This window comes from Phlebotomus papatasi, chromosome 1 (genome assembly GCF_024763615.1).
Source record: "Phlebotomus papatasi isolate M1 chromosome 1, Ppap_2.1, whole genome shotgun sequence".
NCBI lineage: Eukaryota > Metazoa > Arthropoda > Insecta > Diptera > Psychodidae > Phlebotomus > Phlebotomus papatasi.
The window spans coordinates 38,873,533-38,891,160 of NC_077222.1; the positions used below are offsets into that span (position 1 = coordinate 38,873,533).

Sequence of the window (17,628 nt, forward strand, 5' to 3'; positions counted from 1 at the left end):
CATGCCCTTTGACACTCTGTAACCAATTATAAATATCAAGGGGCGTGGCTAACATTTCTTTTTGGGGGTGGAGCTTAATCAGAAGGCCATCGAAACACCACATTCCTGCAATTTATTTAAGAAAAAATAATTCCGCTGAAGTAAAGCAATGGCGCATTTTTCTGCTTTCTCAATTTTTTTACAATACATTTTTTCCCTTTTTTCAGTATTTTTTTTTCCACTCGTCACAGGCCTATTGCAGTAATAAAACAAATAATATTCTTTCTTGGAAAATTTTCACAAAATATTGAATTAAATTACGTATTGTTGATTGTTTATTAATTTCATTCTATTCTCATTTCGTAGAACAATTAAATTAAATGCTTCTAACTTCGAAATTCCATTAAAAATCTCTTCTTTGTTTTAGGTAAATATTTTCAATATTGAGTTCAAGTGTTCCATAAGAAAGTGTTTTGTTTTATTTTTGGGAGAAAATTACTTGTAAAAATTTGTTTGGATTTTCATTTCAAATTCGGTTTTATTATGTTATTATTTATTTCTGTATGTTTTGTGTTGTTTTTTTTTCCTAGCATTCCTTTCATAAATACTTGTTTGAGCATAGTATAAAAAAAATTGTTTTTTTTTTTAAATAAGAAAAAACTAGTACGTATAAAAGGACTATTTGTAGATTTGTGGATGTGTTTCATTAAAACTCTCATTCTTCCTCTCAATTCGTTTCTTCACTTAAATATATTTGCATATTTTTTCTTTTATATTTTCATATAAAAATCAGTCAATTTGATATTTTCTTTTTTAACAATGTATTGTTTTTTTTAGTTTTTTTTTCAGTAGGGTTTGGGTTAGTTGGGTTTATTTTTGTAAATAATTTCTGAAAATTTTAAATTATAGTTAAAAGCTGTTTTTTTTAGTAGTAATATTGGTATAACCAAAAAAAGAACTGTACAAGAGAGTTCGTGTCACGCGTGCCTTTTGTCTCATTCACAGGGTCAAAATATTTGATTAAAAATTTTGTCAAGGGAGCTCTTATGATTTTTCTTTTAAATGCAATTTATTTGACAATCAAATATTTTAATCCTGTGAATTAGACGAAATTCATTTGGTTCAAATATTTCAATGAAAATTTTAAAACTATCTCTCAAAAATTTGACATCTGTCAAATATTTATAATAATCTGCGATCAATATCATTTTTCAAATATCTGAAATTCATTAAATATTTTTCATCCGTCATATATCTGCAATTTGCAATATACATGACGTCTGTCAAATATCTGCAATTTAAATATTTGTCATCTGTCAAATACCTGCAATTTGCAAAATATTTGTCATTTGTCAAATATCTGCAATTTACAAAATAATTGGAATCTGTCAAATTTCTGCACTTTGCAAAATATTTGTCATTTGTCAAATATCTGCAATTTGCAAAATATTTGTCTATTGTCAAATTTTTGCATTTCGCAAAATATTTGTCCTGTGTCAAATATCTTCAATCTACAAAATATTTGTAATCTGTAAAATTTCTGCAATTTGCAAAATGTTTGTCATCTGTCAAATATCTGACTGCAACCTACAAAATATTTGACATCTGTCAAATACCCGGATTCTCTTAAATATTTATCATCTTTCAGACATCTGCAATAAGCTAAGTGTTTCTCATCAGGCATTTACCTTCAATCTGCTAAATATTTGTCATATTTCAAATATTTGATATCTGTCATCTGTCAAATATTTGACACATGTCAAATATTCACCATTCTCAAAATTTTGTAAATTTCTATCGACAATTTTCAGTCAAATATTTCAACAATTTGAATTAAGGCATCAGAATAAAATATCCAAGGGCTTGTCCTTCAGATATCACTTGCCATTTTTTCTCTTACCTTTTCTCAATTTTTTTTTATTATTATATATTCATCCTTAAATATCGTATAAATTTATTAATGTGTCCATTAATCCTAATTTCATTTAAAAACACAATTTATATAGAGAAAAGAATTTAGCAACTGTTTAAATTATCAAAAATGTAAAAAAAGATAAATTATTTTGGAAAAGTATTTCAGATGAGTCATAACTATTAAAAAAAATGAAGTAAACTTTCAATTTAAAAAAATGAAAAGACTATAAATTCATAATTCGTCAGTAAAATCACAAAATGGAATTTAGGCCAAGAAATTCACCTTTTTCTCTTGTTTTTTTGATCAATTCAAAAATTCATTAATTTTGAAAAGCTAGAAACTCTCTACATTTTTATTTTTTCTCTTAATCCTTTTCTCCCACAATCTTCGCGTAGATTTCAATTTCTACGAACATTATAAGAAATTATTGCAAGTAAAGAGTTATATGAATTATACTCTTAAAAAAATATTTTTTTCTCTCCCATCTTTCGCCTCAATTCACGCATTTATATTCATATCTTTTTAATTTTTTTTTCTTCTTCATTGTATCATTCAAAAAAATCTTGTTGATTCCTAGTAATTCATTAAATATCTTAGTAAATTTTATAAATTGTTTTTTCTTTCTCTTACTCTTTTAACTCCTACGCATACAGTCAGTAAAATCATTTATTCAATTTCTGAAAAAAATACTTTTCAATGTGGTCTGAATTTTATAAAATTTCTCCATGATTTTTTTTCCAGTCAAAATATCTTCCAAAGAATTGTTTTTCTTTTTTGTTTTTGGTAAATTTGTTATGCTACTATTTCACTTTAATGTGGGATTAGAATTTGTTTTAATCAGTGTGTGTTTCACTTTAATTTTTAATTCAATATATTCCTATTGTTTTTTTTTTTAATTTCTTGTTTAAATAACTATCTGTATCATTTCATATCTAACTTCCATATTGATTAACGCTTTTTTTTGCCTTACTTACGTCTGCGACTGAACTGGTGTTTGGCAATAGGGACACTCTCTTACCGTTGTCGCACAAGAATCACACAATACATAATGATTGCAAGGTGCCAGAGTGACTGTACGATTGTTCTCTTCGCATTTCATACACTTTGTCGCTGTCTCCAAATACAACATCTTTTCTACTTCCTCCAATTCATTTTTAAGTTTCGTCTAAAATCATTTAATGCATCAGAAATCTTAAACTAACTTTTCAAAAGAAAAAGTAGTTTTAGCAGAGATTCTTTGGGATTTAATACACTAATTTTAGTAAATTTTGTATTTTCAGAATATTGATAAGGTAAAGGCTCATAATTTTGGACAGTCTGCTTATAAGCATCGATGTTCCGATATTTTCAATACTATCAATATTTTCAATAATAATACATAATAATACATTCAATAACAATATTTTCAATAATATCGAGTGCGATATTTTCAATACTAATTGATTTTTTTCGTTACCCTCTTTTCAGAAGGGTTTTCTAGAAACTTGGCAAGGGTTTATTGTCTTTGATTTTAACAAAATTAGTCTTAATACGTTTAAAAATTAATTGATACGTAGAGATGAATTTGGCTTTTATTTTGGACAACTTGGTTATTAATTTGGACAAATTGGCTGTAAATTTGGACAGCTAATCCGCCTCAACAGGATGCCCATTGTTCTTCATTTCATGAACCAATCTTAACAAATCCTCTTCCTGTTCATGTAAGGGAAACGTGGAAAGTGACAAGTAGCCCAGAAATTTGCTATATCATTCATTAAAGTGAGTTAACCTTGGTAATCCAAGAACCCGCGGATTCGCTCATTCCCTGGCCTTTCCGAGAGCCTTTCAAGGCTTTTCTCGCTACATCTCATTCGTAGAGATGATGCTCCTTTGTTTCCCCAGGCATTTGTCCAACCTAGTCATCACAAAAGCTAAAACTTCACAAAATTTCGAGAGAAAAACACCTGTCCAAAATAAGGAGTATATCACCTCACTGGTAAATGTCTTAAAAAACTTCCCATTTTTCACAGGAAAAATCTAATTCATAAGGCAATTCTCAGTTCAGATCAAATGTAAAAATCACCACTAACGTGAGTCAACACAATATTCAATGAGTATTAAATAATATCACTCAAAAAAGCGAAGAAACATTGTTAGTACTTCACCAGAGCTAAATAAGACTGAAGTAAACACAAAGTTTTGTCATATTTCTCGTAAGCAACTGCTCACACTAAATTTTCAACAAAGCCATTTTAACTCAAATCATATTCAAAATTTAACGTATTTAGTGTTATAATCTTCCAAAAAGAACAAATATTTAGAGAAAATTCATTATTCATCAAATATTGGAATAAAAATCCATGATTTTAATCAATTTATTTTTAGTGTCCAATTTTACCCTCACAGTGTCCAAATTTAGAAATTGTCCAATATTATGAGCCTTTCCCCTAAATCACGAATTTTTTTACTATATTCACCTTTAATCTTGGAAAAAATCGTACTGAGTATTTCGCTGGAATTAAATACCGTAGATGCGGGTGACTTTGTCATCCGTGAGTGACTTTAGGCCCCTACTGTTTGTAAGCTTTTCTTTAATTCTAGCACTTAAGGATGGTCTCTACCGATTTGATCTACCATATCTGATCTGTGAGGACTACTCTTACACATTATAATCTTTTTTGTTTTCTTTTTCCAATTTCTATTTCCCATTTTTTGTCTTCTCAATAGCTCCGCCCCTATGGCATCGATCGGGCTCAAGTTTTAGTACGTTATAGCTATGCCTTAAAGCTTTAGATCAGTACCAAACTTAAGGTCCCCTGCCCCCTAAGGGCCCTAACAAATTTCTTAAAATGGCCACCAGTTCTAATTGTCAGAATTTAAAAAGTAAAGGTATTTGGGAAAACTCTCGTGAAATGCCACTGTCCCTTCTAACATCGCCAGTTCATGAAACCACCGCTAGGGGCGCTCTTATTAAAAAGAAGATTTTTCAATTTTATAAGTTACATAACTTAAAACAACTTTATGCAATCGGGCTGAAGTTTTAGTATGTTGTAGCCCTTGATTATACCTATCAAACAAAAAAATACTTAAGTCGATCCATAACCCCTGACCCGAGCTATAAGGAGTCAAAGTTCGAAAATTGGCCGACCTCTATCTCCAGTTCTAATTAACATTTTGAGCGACATTTTGGGTTTTTGGTTTCGTCTCGATGAGCACTTTCAGATGAAAGTTCAAAAAGTCACCACAGGTGGCGCTGCGATAGCGTCAAAATTCAAACTCATTTTTCTCAAAGAACGCCATTGTGCAAGTTAATCAAATTTTAGAGTGTTGTAGTCTAGTCTAGGGCGTTTCCAAAATGGGGCGCAAGTGCGCTGTGGTTATAATAGAACTGGAGATATGAGGGGTCAAAGTTAACGAAATTGAAAAAATCATATTTCCGGTTCTATTTGACCGATTTTGATGAGTGGGGGCTTAAACGAAAGATTTCACCAAATACTACAATTTTCTAGAACACTTGAACTTTGTGGGACCAACACCAGGGGCACCACAGTCGAAAAACCAATTTTCTCAATTATCTTGACTGTCGCTGAACCGATTTTGATGATTACTTCGACATAATTGTAGAGAATATTTGTGTCTACATTTCTTTCATACATGATTTTCCGCTCAGATTACGCTATCACATTTTTTATTATTTTTTTTGCATTGTATAATCTCTGTATGCAAAAACCAAAAATTCATGGAAATTATAGGAACAAAAAATGTGTCCGAAATTGCAAGCTGACCGGAATTTGATACACTTACCCTATAATACCTATCATCTTTAGTTCCTTGCATGCAATCCGAGTTTGCTCACGTTAAGAATCTCACCTACAAAAAACTGATCTCGGCTTATCACCAGGTTTAGTATTAAAAATCGAAAGTGAGGTGGATTGCAAATTTTTAGCGAACGAATTCTCAGTTTAAAAATACTTTTTAATCACAGCTTAACCCTTCGAGGACGATTGGAACACCAGTAACCCAAAAACATTTCTTTTTCCTACGGCCACTTTAACGACGAGGCACTTTTTACGGAAAATCAACAATAAAAATTAAACTGAGAAACATAATCAATGATTACATCTAACTTTGGAAAGTCCAACAGAGTCTGATTCGGTGTATTTTGTGCTTCTATGGACGATAGGGACAAAAATAGCCCAAAAATTCAAGTAATTTTTCGGACAATACTAATGAATAATATTTTTTGCTTTAATAAAAAATATTACCTATGAGTATTGTAGTTTTTATTGCCAAAAGGGTTTTGCTTAAAATAAATTGGAAGTATAAAAAATAAATAAAATCAATTATGAATTTGAGAATTTAAAAATTCGCCATTTTTGAGCTTAAATATTTACTACATGGCAAATAGCTAGAGACTTGCAAAAAAACATTCTAGCTTCCTTCAACCTTCTACTTTTCAATTATATACAGACTATGAAAAAAATAACTTTAGACAGTCAGGAAAAATTATTTTCTTTATGGGACACCGGTGTTCCAATCGTCCTTAAAGATTAAAGTTATCTTGCTCTAAAAGGTAAAAAAAAAAGATTCTTTCTGACAACCCAACTTTTTAACCCTCTTGTCCTTAAAGGATTGCAAAAAAATTAATTCGACTGAAGTATATCCTTAAGTGTAAATTCTTTTTTTATGAGTCAAAATTACTCGGACTCTTCACTATTCCCATTTGAATAGCGTTTTTTCACACAACAAAATTTGTTTTCAATTTATTTTCCGACTAGAGCGCCACTCACGGTGGGTTTGAGAAATATAAACATTCTGAAGAGTTTAAAGTATATTTTACAAATTTCCATTTTTGAAAATTGACCAATAAATTAGAATCTCAAAGAATCTCTGCAAATGCACTTGAAAAAAAATATAAAATGAGACTCACCTGAAGTGTCTTCAATTTTTGTAAAGACATCCCCCTAAGGGAGCTATTTGTAATCGTTGAACCATTTTGCGCGCTAAGTAAGTCCAATTTGTCTTTGAGTGCTTTGACATGACTCAAAGCTTCATCTCGCTGCTGTTCAGCTATTGCAGTCTGCTTAAAATTTTCACAAAACATCTTTAAATAATAAAAATCGTCGAAAAACACTAAAGTCAAAAAAAAGTCAATCGCATACTAACCTTTCTATTGCTTTCATCAATCTCCATCTTCCACGCTTCATACGCCTTATTACTCTGCATCATTTGCTCCTCATAGTTGATCAATTGGGCATTTTTGCTAGCTAATTCATCTTTCAAACGTGAAATTTCCGTAAGACCGGCCGCATTGAGGCACGGTGACATCGAAAATGCCTTATTGCTGTGAGATAGTCCATTGTCAAAGAGTGATCCATTATTGGCTAAATCCTCCCTCAGCTTCACTTCCGGACTAATTGACAGCGGATCTCCGAGTCCCGGAGATATTAAGTGCGATTGAAAGAAAATTCCATCGCCAGGACCAAAGGAATTATTAATTTTTGGTGCTGAACCACTACCAATATGACTGAATGGATCACCAACAGAAAAGAGATTTGATCGATTTGACGATGGACTAAAGTTCCCCAAAGAACTTCCAGGAATGTTAACTGGAGCTGATGCTCCTTGAAAAAGTCCTGCAAACACTTCCGCTCAATCAATACACCAAAAAACAAGGAAAGGGAATACTTTTGAAAAAAACTTACCAGAAATTGGATTTCCAATTGGCGAATTTGGAATATTGACGGGTGCCGTTGAATTTTGCAAAAGTCCTACAGATGCAATCCCGGCTGACAATGAATTCTCAATGTGGCTCGACAGTAAATCGCGCTCGAGGGAATTGTTTGGTGCTGAAAATACATTTGTTGCTTTTTTTAACAACATTTTCATTTTAATTCAATGTTCTCAAAAAAAAAAAAAACTGAAAGTCCAACATTCACTTACGCATCGATCCTAAAAATGTCAAACACATTCGCTTCCTCTGGTCCTTCTCCAGAGGACCCAATGTTGGATCATTCTCTATCGCTAGTAACTGGAATTTTCAAAAATCATCCATTGATATTGCATTGGAAAAAAATATAAAGCCAATATTTGTAAAATGGCCAAAATTTTCTCATCAAAAGCTGATTACAAATCGTCTCCTCAAAATGAAACTGTTCTAAGTGCATTTAATTTGTATCAGCATTTGTTGCTAATGACGCATCATGAAGCGTCGTTTGCTACGATTGCAGATACAAAGAAAATGCAGTTAGAACAGTTTCATTTTGAGGAGACGAAATGCCAAATTAAATCCAAAAGAATGTTTTATAAAGAGTTATTCATATAAAAACTGAAGATTTATGTTATCGCTGGCACGCAAAATTTTTTGATTTTAAAGGCAAAAAACAAATGGTCAGTAAAAAGTCAAAAGTGGTCAGCAGAAAATTAAATTTGATCAGCAAATAATTCGAAATAATCAGTAAAAATTTTCAATTTTGTCAGTAAAAAGTTAAATTTGGTCAGTAAAAACTTTGAATTCATCAGTAGATATATTCGAGTTGATCAACAAAAAATTAAAAACGAGCAGTAAAAAACAAAAACTGGTCAGTAAAAAATTAAAAGCGGTCAGTAAAAAATTAAAAGTGGTCAGTAAAAAATAAAAATTGGTCAGTAAAAAATTAAAAGTGAACAGTAAAAAATTAAATGTGGTCAGTAAAAAATGAAATGTGGTCAGTAAAAAATAAAAATTGGTCAGTAAAAAATTAAAAACGAGCAGTAAAAAACAAAAACTGGTCAGTAAAAAATTAAAAGCGGTCAGTAAAAAATTAAAAGTGGTCAGTAAGAAATTAAGAGTGGTCAGTAAAAAATAAAAATTGGTCAGTAAAAAATTAAAGGTGAACAGTAAAAAATTAAATGTGGTCAGTAAAAAATAAAAATTGGTCAGTAAAAAATTAAAAGTGAACAGTAAATAATTAAATGTGGTCAGTAAAAAATGAAATGTGGTCAGTAAAAAATAAAAATTGGTCAGTAAAAAATTAAAAACGAGCAGTAAAAAACAAAAACTGGTCAGTAAAAAATTAAAAGCGGTCAGTAAAAAATTAAAAGTGGTCAGTAAGAAATTAAGAGTGGTCAGTAAAAAATAAAAATTGATCAGTAAAAAATTAAAAGTGAACAGTAAAAAATTAAATGTGGTCAGTGAAAAATTGAAAGCGGTCAGTAAAAAGTCAAAAGTGGTCAGCAAAGGTCCGATCAATTTCGGTAGAGTAAGGGTCGGGTTAGGATACAGTGGGGTGGGGTAAAACGGGTAAAACGGATACGATCTATCGTCACAAAGATTTCGATCTCAGATACAAAATACTAAAATTTCACCGAAATCGGTTCAGGTTATTCTCCGGTTTTTCAGTTCCTATCAAGTTATTTTCATTTATAGCTCGGGTCATGGTCATGATATAGTAAGGGCAAAGTGCGACTCATAGTGAAAAAGGTCTTGATCTTGACCTCAATTACAGCACACTGAAATTTTATCAAAATTGGAAGTTCCGAGATATCCGACATTGAGTTTTCGTAAAATCGATTTTTCGATTAATCGGATCACCTATTATATCAGATGAAAATTGGGTTTTCAGAGGCTCATAGCACTTAACAAAAATCACATTTTGTTTTCAAATCCTGACAATTAGAACCGAAGATTGAAATTTTTTTGAAAATTGAATTTTTGACCCCTTCTAGCTCGAATAAGGAAGGTCGAGGGGACTTACATTTTTTTTAATCGAAAGTTCTAAGGTCCAGTTATACCATACGGAACTTTAAGATCGATCCACGCCATATAGACTGTTAATGAGAAAACAAAATTTAATGGTGTTCCACAATAATGGGGGAAGAGTAGTGATCACATATCTCATCTTATCTCATCATCAGATTTCGTCCACCTGATATTTAACCCTTTCCGAAAGCCAGAAGTGATTATACGACGGAAATCCATTTTTAGCGCATTAATATTCATGATCTATGAGTGTTAAAACATTTAAATCCAAAATTTGAGCATGATCTGACAACTTGGAAAGGACTTGAAAACGTATTTAAGCTTTTTCAAATCGTGAAACAAGGTTGAACTAGCAATTTTTTACCTTACAGCAATTTCTTCGATAAAATAATGCTTTGATTTGTTAAAGTCAGGCTCTGACAATACCACCACCAACAACTATTAGGGCCCGTTCAACACAAAACTTATCTTGGAAAAGCTGTAGGGTTTCCAAAATCCAAGGTTTTTTTTAATTTCAAGATCCCAGAACCAAAAACATGTGGGATCAGAAAATTTTTGGAATTCTGAAATCTTTAGAATCCGGGTATTTTCATAATTTAAGGATTGTCGTGTTCCTGGGATCTTCTAAGTGAATAATCGATATACGGGATCTCGGAATTTTAGGGGTCCTGGGACATTCAGGATTCCGAAGTTTACGGAGTCCTAGGATATTCGAGATCCGGGTATTTTCGGAATCCTGGGATATTCGGTACCTGGAAAATTTCAGAATTTCATTTTTCGGAGTCCTGCGCTATTTAGGTTCCTGGATTTTTTGAGATCTTGCGTAATATTTTGAATTCCGAACCAGTTTGCGCAGCCCGGAATTTTCGATATTTTGAGAATTTCAGATACAGAAAATTGGATCCTAATAAGATCCCGATTGGATATTCTTGATCCCAGGATAGTCAGGATTTTATGGATAATAATAATAATCATAGCACAACATTCCGTACAGGAACAGGGTCTTTCCGCAAGCAGGACTCCTATGCCTCTTTCTTTTTTAATTTTGATTTTTCTTACACAGGGATAAAATTGTCAATCCCATTCCCTGTTAAATTAAGTAGGGTGAAGTTTATAGGCTACAATCTGAATACCTTGAATTCAAAAAACAAATCCTGGTGACTTAAAGGGTATTAAAGTCCCATTACTAAAGATAAAGATGCATGTAGGGGCCGTCCCGAACAGAATTAATCTTTCGAAAAGCTGTAGCTAATGGCCTCTACACTTTAAAGAAATTTATGTCCATATTGAAGAGTAGGGAATTTACTTCAATATGGACATAAATTTCTCTAGTGTGTAGAGGCCATAAAGGGACTATGCTTTTTAAAATATTGAAGCTTTCCAATTTCGAAATCCCGGTTTTCGGAAACTCGACATTATGAGCAAATGGAATTCCAGGAGTTTTGTAGCTCTGAGATTTTCAGGATTCCGGAATTTTTGGGTTCTTGCAATACTTGGGAACCCGGCATATTCAGAGTTCTGGGATTTACAGATATAGGGATTCAACGAGTCCTGGGAGTTTTGGGACTACTAGATTCTGATTTTCCGGAATATTAAGGATACTGGGATATCCAGAATATTTCGGAAGTCTTTTTTTTTATTTTGCAAATCACTTTTCAACAATTGAAAAAGTTGTTTGAAAAAAAAAAACAATTGTTTTTGGACAAGTCGAACATTCACGCTGTTCCGTTTTCGTTCTTTATTTCGGAAATATTCGTCAAAAAAAAATGCATTTCAAGCGATTCTAAAAAAGGAAAGTCATCAATGAAGAACAGGCACGAACTTATACAATTACCTAAGGAATATTCAATAGTTTGCAAGTAGTAAAGTAGAATTTTCAATAAGTTTAAAATCAAAGACTTATTAAATATTTCACAATCCACTGCAAAATTCAAGTTTGTCCTCAATTTTTCCGAAACCCTCCCCCGTACACTCCAGACACAAATGGCAATATTCTTTTGAATTATTCTTGAAAGCAATTCCTTTCTAACTTATCAGCTGTAAAAAAAATTGAGGCCACAAGATAAAAGGTCAAGAAACTTCAATGTATACTCACTTGCTTATTGATTTCTGGTGCCAAGTCCGAGAATGGAGTCATACTTGAATTGGCATTTACATTCTGACAATTGTTATTTAAGTTGCTACTAAATACATTCATTTTCTGATGCAATTGCGATCCCGGGGCCTTATTGTGAGAACCATTTGATCCTAGGCTCGATGTACTTGCCGACTCGCTGCTTTCACCGCTACCATTATGGAGTGATGATATCTAAATCGTCAGAAAAAGCACGACTTAACATTGACTGCTAAAATCCGTGTACCGCAAAGATGTTTTTTGACGATTTCTTGAACTTTTTCCGATTTTTTGACCAAAAAAGGTTTCGGAAAGCTGATTTTTCAATCGTTTGTGGGAAATTTTGGGCTCGTTGGAAAGGTCTTGGAATTCCTGATAATTCTAAACCGGTTACAATCGGTTATAAACCGGTAATGAACCGGTTATGAACCGATAAGTAATTTTTATCCGAAAATCAATTGCGTTACCCCTAAGTTATTTTGGGTGATCTTTTGGATGATTTATAAAGCGGTTAAAATCGGCTGTGAATCGGTAAACGATTAATGACGCATGGATACTTTTGAAGTACAGTATTCAAGTCCAGAGTTCGAGTATTTTAGAAAGACACTTTTTCACTCCTTTTCTTATTTAAAAAAAAATACGATTTTCGATAATTATCATTTGCATTATTTAAAAAAAAACTCTCAAATCACAAAAAAGAGGAATAAAAAAATTTAAAAACTTGTGACACTTACATTCATATCATTCTTGTCCTTTTTACATTCCTGTGGCAATGCATTGGAAATGATATCGGCCAGTGCTAAATTTGACGTGGGACCATCCAAATCCCTATTCTGCATGTCCTCTGTGAGAATGTACGCTGTAAGGCAAATTTATTTAAAGTAAGAGTATGTCACCCTCGTGGCAGTAGAAAAAAAAACAGAAACAGAAGTTGGGGGTGAAAAAAATCAATAAATAGCAAAATGCAATGAACTTCTGCACCAAAGGCAAACTTTTTAGAAGGTCACTGTAATAATAATTTAACTTACGTTCAACATGAGCAAATGCACAGAACACACTCCTGGGACAATAACCTGCCTGTTGGACATCATTGCATTTTGTCGATTTGTAGATTTCCGGATGGAATTGCTGTTCTGTACGCGTGTGGCAGTACTGACAATTATCACCAGCTTCACAATTTGCCGGTTCTCCCCATTCCTCGCCGTGTTTGACATTGGGACACGGTGTTGATCTGTACTTGTACTTCCTTGGACTACGTCTCTTGTCCTTACTATTGTGATACTGTGGACATGCATAGCCCTGACGGCAGAGACGTGGTGGTCTCTTGCATGGTTCTGTCTTGTAATTGGCCAACACATAATTTGTATCCTGCCACTTGGGATCTTCATTCATTAAATTTCTCTCTTTATCTAGGGCATTTGGCCCATTTAGACCCTCCCCATTATTCTCAGCCGCCTGCAAACTCTCCAATTCCTTGATATCATACACTGGCGGTCTCTGATCATGTACCCCATGGGCAAAGGCACAGTGATGCCCATTCTTAACACAATTTCCCCTAGCGTCCGTATCGTGGACGCACATACATGTTTTATAGTATCTCAAGTGATATCTACGTTCTGTGTCACCAGCTGTTCTGTGCAGAAATGGGCAACTGCCGAAAGCAAGAACAAAAACAAAAGGAGGAATCAGCAAAATCGTTTGCAAATTGATTCATTGAATTTTTGAGTATTTTCAGGTTTAAAGGTGTTTTAATTTAGGGAAAGTGAAATACAAGTTTTCACTGTTTTGCCACTATTGCCACATCTATTATAAAGAGTACATCGAAGGTTTTCCATATTCGGAGTTTCAAATTTCATTATAATATCATTTTATTTATCAAGAATGCATCTAGGTTATGCCACAATCCTCCCACAATCCAGCGTTCCCATTTCAAGCCCAAATTCCAAGTATATGTAAAGTTTTACAGTTAAACCTATACTTCGGGTGAGCAATGCATATACCCTTTTTTATATAAGCACTCGTAGTGCTAATGTACACTGACTGAGAGAAATCCGAAAAAGTTAAAATAACATTCCGGAAATGTTAATTTTACCCTGCAGTTTTGATCCAAAATCGGTGTAAATATTACCCTTTTTAGGTGTATTAGGGATTAAAGGTACCCTTTTTCATGTTAATTTTACCCTTAAAAGGTGTAAAATTAACATAAAAATTTTTGATATATTTTTACACCTAAAAAGTGTTAAAGTTATGAGGAAAAAAAGTTAATCGCACCCCCATTTTTTTCTCAGTGTAGGACTGAAAGTTCCCGAACTTGATATTGTAGTTCAATCGACATTGTAAATAACATAACTGGACTTCAATGATTAGCGTAAGGATAAAACATCCTACTCTGTTTTGGAATTTTTCCTATACTAAGAAAAAACTTCAAAAAGTTAAAACAACTCTATGGCAGAGTTGAAACAACTCTTCGTGCGAGTTGAATTAATTCGTCGGATATCGATGTAATTATTACTCTTTTTCTATGTAAAATTTCATCTCGACTAAAGTATATGCTTAAGTGTTTTCTTTTAAAGAATATACTTCAGTTAAGAAGGTTTTCGTTTGACAAAGTTCATATGGAACATCAACTAGAAATATGCCTAACAGTGTTTCATGAAGATATGTGCGTGCGTTATACGTTATATTTCGCTCGGAACATAGGGAACCTGAGGTCAAGAAAATATTAATAAAGAAAATGATAAAATAAAAAAAACATAAAAATGCAAAATCAATCCATTTTGGGATTTGAAAGAGTTATTAAAAAAGATTCTTTTTTAACTCTTGAAATGAGTTATTTTAACTCTTAAAACGAGTTATTTTCAGTCTTAAAAAGAGTTATTTACACTCTTTTGTCATGTTAACTTTAGGAAAAAAAAGTTAAAACAACTCTTCCGAATATTACACCGAAATAGAAGTAAAATCAACTCTAAAATATAGTTAATCGAAAATCACAACGAAAAAGAGTTAATTCAACATCGATTCGGTAAGTTTTGGTAAGTTTTACTCGATTATTTTTCTGAGTGTATGAATACTATCAAGTGCGCTAATCCGGGCGCTTCGCTATGTCGATCGTTTATAACTACGCTAACAAGATAATCCCATTAAAACAATATTTTTATTTTTATTTCCGTAATATAGTCACTGCAGTAACATAATATAACTATTCAACTTTGAGAAAAAGCAAAAAAATATTTTTATCCATTAAATAAGTTGGCATCCCATCGGAAAGGAACAAATTCTGGACAATGTCAAAATCATCTGCGAAACCTTCAAAATTTCAAACTATTTTACGGATGGAAGGCCTGGAGATACTAGGTTCAGCAATTTTCTCAAGCGTCATCTAGAGCTCACCATACGCAAGCCAAGTCCTTCTCATTGGAAAGGACTGTGGTTACTGCTGAAGATCTCACGGAATGGTTTCAGAATTTTCTAGAATATTTCACAGAACACGATCTTCTAACCATTTCACCATACCGGGTTTTTAATTGCGACGAAAATGCCTTTTTCTTGACACCAGAAGATGGAAATGTATTGGCCAGGAAAGGTTCACGTGTTAGGCCAGCTCTTAAAAGTTCTAGACCGAAGGAATGTGCCACAACACTCTTGATGGTGTCTGCTACTGGCCAATTTGTTCCTCCAATGGTTGTTCATAAAACTGATATTACACCAAAGATTGCCATTCACATTAAATATTAAATGGAATAATCCCAAATAATCCAATAAAAATTTTAAAAATGTAATAAAAAATTATTTTCTCGTTTTAATATACTTGTAAATTGAGTGATCCAATTAAAAGACCATTTGGTCCAATTAGCGAAGAGGCGATCCACTTAGTGAATGCTAACTTATTTCAGTAGTATCATTATTTTATAAATTTTCTTTAATATTTTTAATAATTTTTTTTTATATTATGTTTCTAAATGAAACAATGAATAATGAATAAAAACAAGCGTTTAAGTAACACTCTACGGAAAACGATCCAGTTACCCCACCTTACTATATCACACAAAGGTCAATGGCAAATACGTAGTCAAGACAAAAAATAATTGCTTTTAAAAAAGACAAGATTTCCGTGCATATGTCAAAATTTAAAACCTAGCAATAACTTAAGGAAAAAAAACATTTAAGCCAGATTAGCCATATACGTAGATGAATCTTAGGTTTGAAGACCCTTTACCATGCAAGTTACTGAAGAATGAATATTCTGCGATTAGACGGGTCACTGTATATAGCTTACAATGTGAGCATTTGATCAGGAACACCAAAGCTTAGCCGTATGGCTTAACTTCTCTCATTTCTCAACATAAAAAAATCTACACTAGTAAATTTAATTTTGAATTCGATTTTGTTAAATTTCTGCATTTGCAAAGGGTCCTTCAAGAACCAAAATCGATATCTCTCACAGTTCAGCCTTTAATCTCGCAACAAATAAATGGAAAAACATAAGCATCTTTATGTGTTTCTCAAAATTCTATAAATTGTATAACTATGAAAAAAATCTTCTTAATATACAATTATTCCCTTTTTGAATTCAAGCAATAAAATAGGCAATTTAAAAAAAAAATAATATGTTGAATATTGATGGAGATAAGTTATGAACCTTTAACGATTATTTTTGCTTTTCTTGACCCTCAGACATACAATTTATATTTCTGTACGCACTAAAAGTTTCATTTTGTTTCATTTCTCAAACATCTCTAATAAATATTCAGAAGCTCTCTCTGACTCATAATCAATTGTATTCGCAAGGCCCATGGGTAAAATGACTCGTTCTATTGCAGCAAGTAATGTATTAAATTCCCAATTTGGCAGGTTCATTATACATTCTTGCAGGAGTTTCTGCGATAATAAAACATTAAAATAATAGAAGAGAAATATGATTTTTTGCTCAGAGTAGTTAAAATCAATAATATCAGAGAGTTACTAAATCATTATTGGGACTATTTTTGGCAAATGTTTCAATTTGAATAAATTCAAAAATCAAAGACCCAATTAAAATCAAAAGTTGGCATAGTAATGCATAAACAACACTTTTAAAATACTTTTGACCTTTAGCCAAGTTTTCCCATTTTCTCAGAAATGCTGATAGTATAGCTATAAATTCGCAATCTTGAAGTAATGTTTATATGTTGTGTTCGTATTCTTTTATGGGAGGAAGAATAAAAAGAACAAGAAAAAAGTCAAGAAAACAAGACTTTTTTTTTCTTCTTTTCTATGATGTCTTTTAATATTATTCTCTCTCTCTCTTTGTGCAAAATTATCGTTGTTGAGATTGAAAGCCTGGTGTGTACACTCGGGTACATTATTACTTTCTTTGCGGTCCTTTTCATTTATGCTTCATTATTATCGCACTGAACATTGCTATTTGCAATATATAAGATGTGTAATATTGTGCTTCCGTACATACTTTGCAATTACTGACATTATCTCCTTTACTCAAGTGAATATATTTTATTATATTTATATTAAAGCAAAAAAATACAAATTAAATCTTCTGCAAATTTCATTTTAAATTTTTTAATTTTTTATTCAATTCGAAACAATAGACTTTACATCCATCTATTGCTATGTATGTTTGTCAGTCTTTGAAGTTAAACTGTAAGAGATACCAACTTTAAATCTGTAGGGAACCCCCTCCCAAACGTAACTTTGAACAATAAAAAAGCGCTTTTCGAGACGAAATTTTTAAATATATTCTTCATTATTTCGAAAGAATTGTGTACTAATTTATTTTATTTATTCTCTTATTTTTAAAAAGAAAAGAAAACGTAAAATTCAGCAGGTAATTTTCCTGATGTAAAGCTTTAGAGTTTATTTTGAAAAAAAAAATATCACATCTCTCTAGCCAGTCGGACATAGTCT

General features: G+C 32.2%; 1 protein-coding gene across 6 annotated transcripts in view; it reads right to left on the reverse strand.

Moving 5' to 3' along the window:
- Nucleotides 1–2,638: 2,638 nt before the first annotated feature.
- LOC129799674 (putative E3 ubiquitin-protein ligase UNKL) overlaps nt 2,639–17,628 on the reverse strand; it is a 28,068-nt gene continuing 13,078 nt past the window's right edge. Inside the window, exons 3-10 of one of the 6 annotated variants that reach the window (XM_055843796.1) lie at nt 12,756–13,378; nt 12,462–12,586; nt 11,710–11,922; nt 7,817–7,904; nt 7,579–7,722; nt 7,040–7,509; nt 6,804–6,953; nt 2,639–3,059 (exon numbers count right to left, since the gene is read on the reverse strand). In XM_055843796.1, coding sequence (XP_055699771.1) covers nt 2,865–3,059; nt 6,804–6,953; nt 7,040–7,509; nt 7,579–7,722; nt 7,817–7,904; nt 11,710–11,922; nt 12,462–12,586; nt 12,756–13,378 — 2,008 coding nt within the window. In that variant the 3' untranslated portion in view covers nt 2,639–2,864. Of the gene's footprint in view, nt 3,060–6,803; nt 6,978–7,039; nt 7,510–7,578; nt 7,741–7,816; nt 7,905–11,709; nt 11,923–12,461; nt 12,587–12,755; nt 13,379–17,628 lie in introns of all 6 variants that reach the window. The other 5 variants (XM_055843795.1, XM_055843792.1, XM_055843794.1 and 2 more) reach the window with 5 other exon arrangements.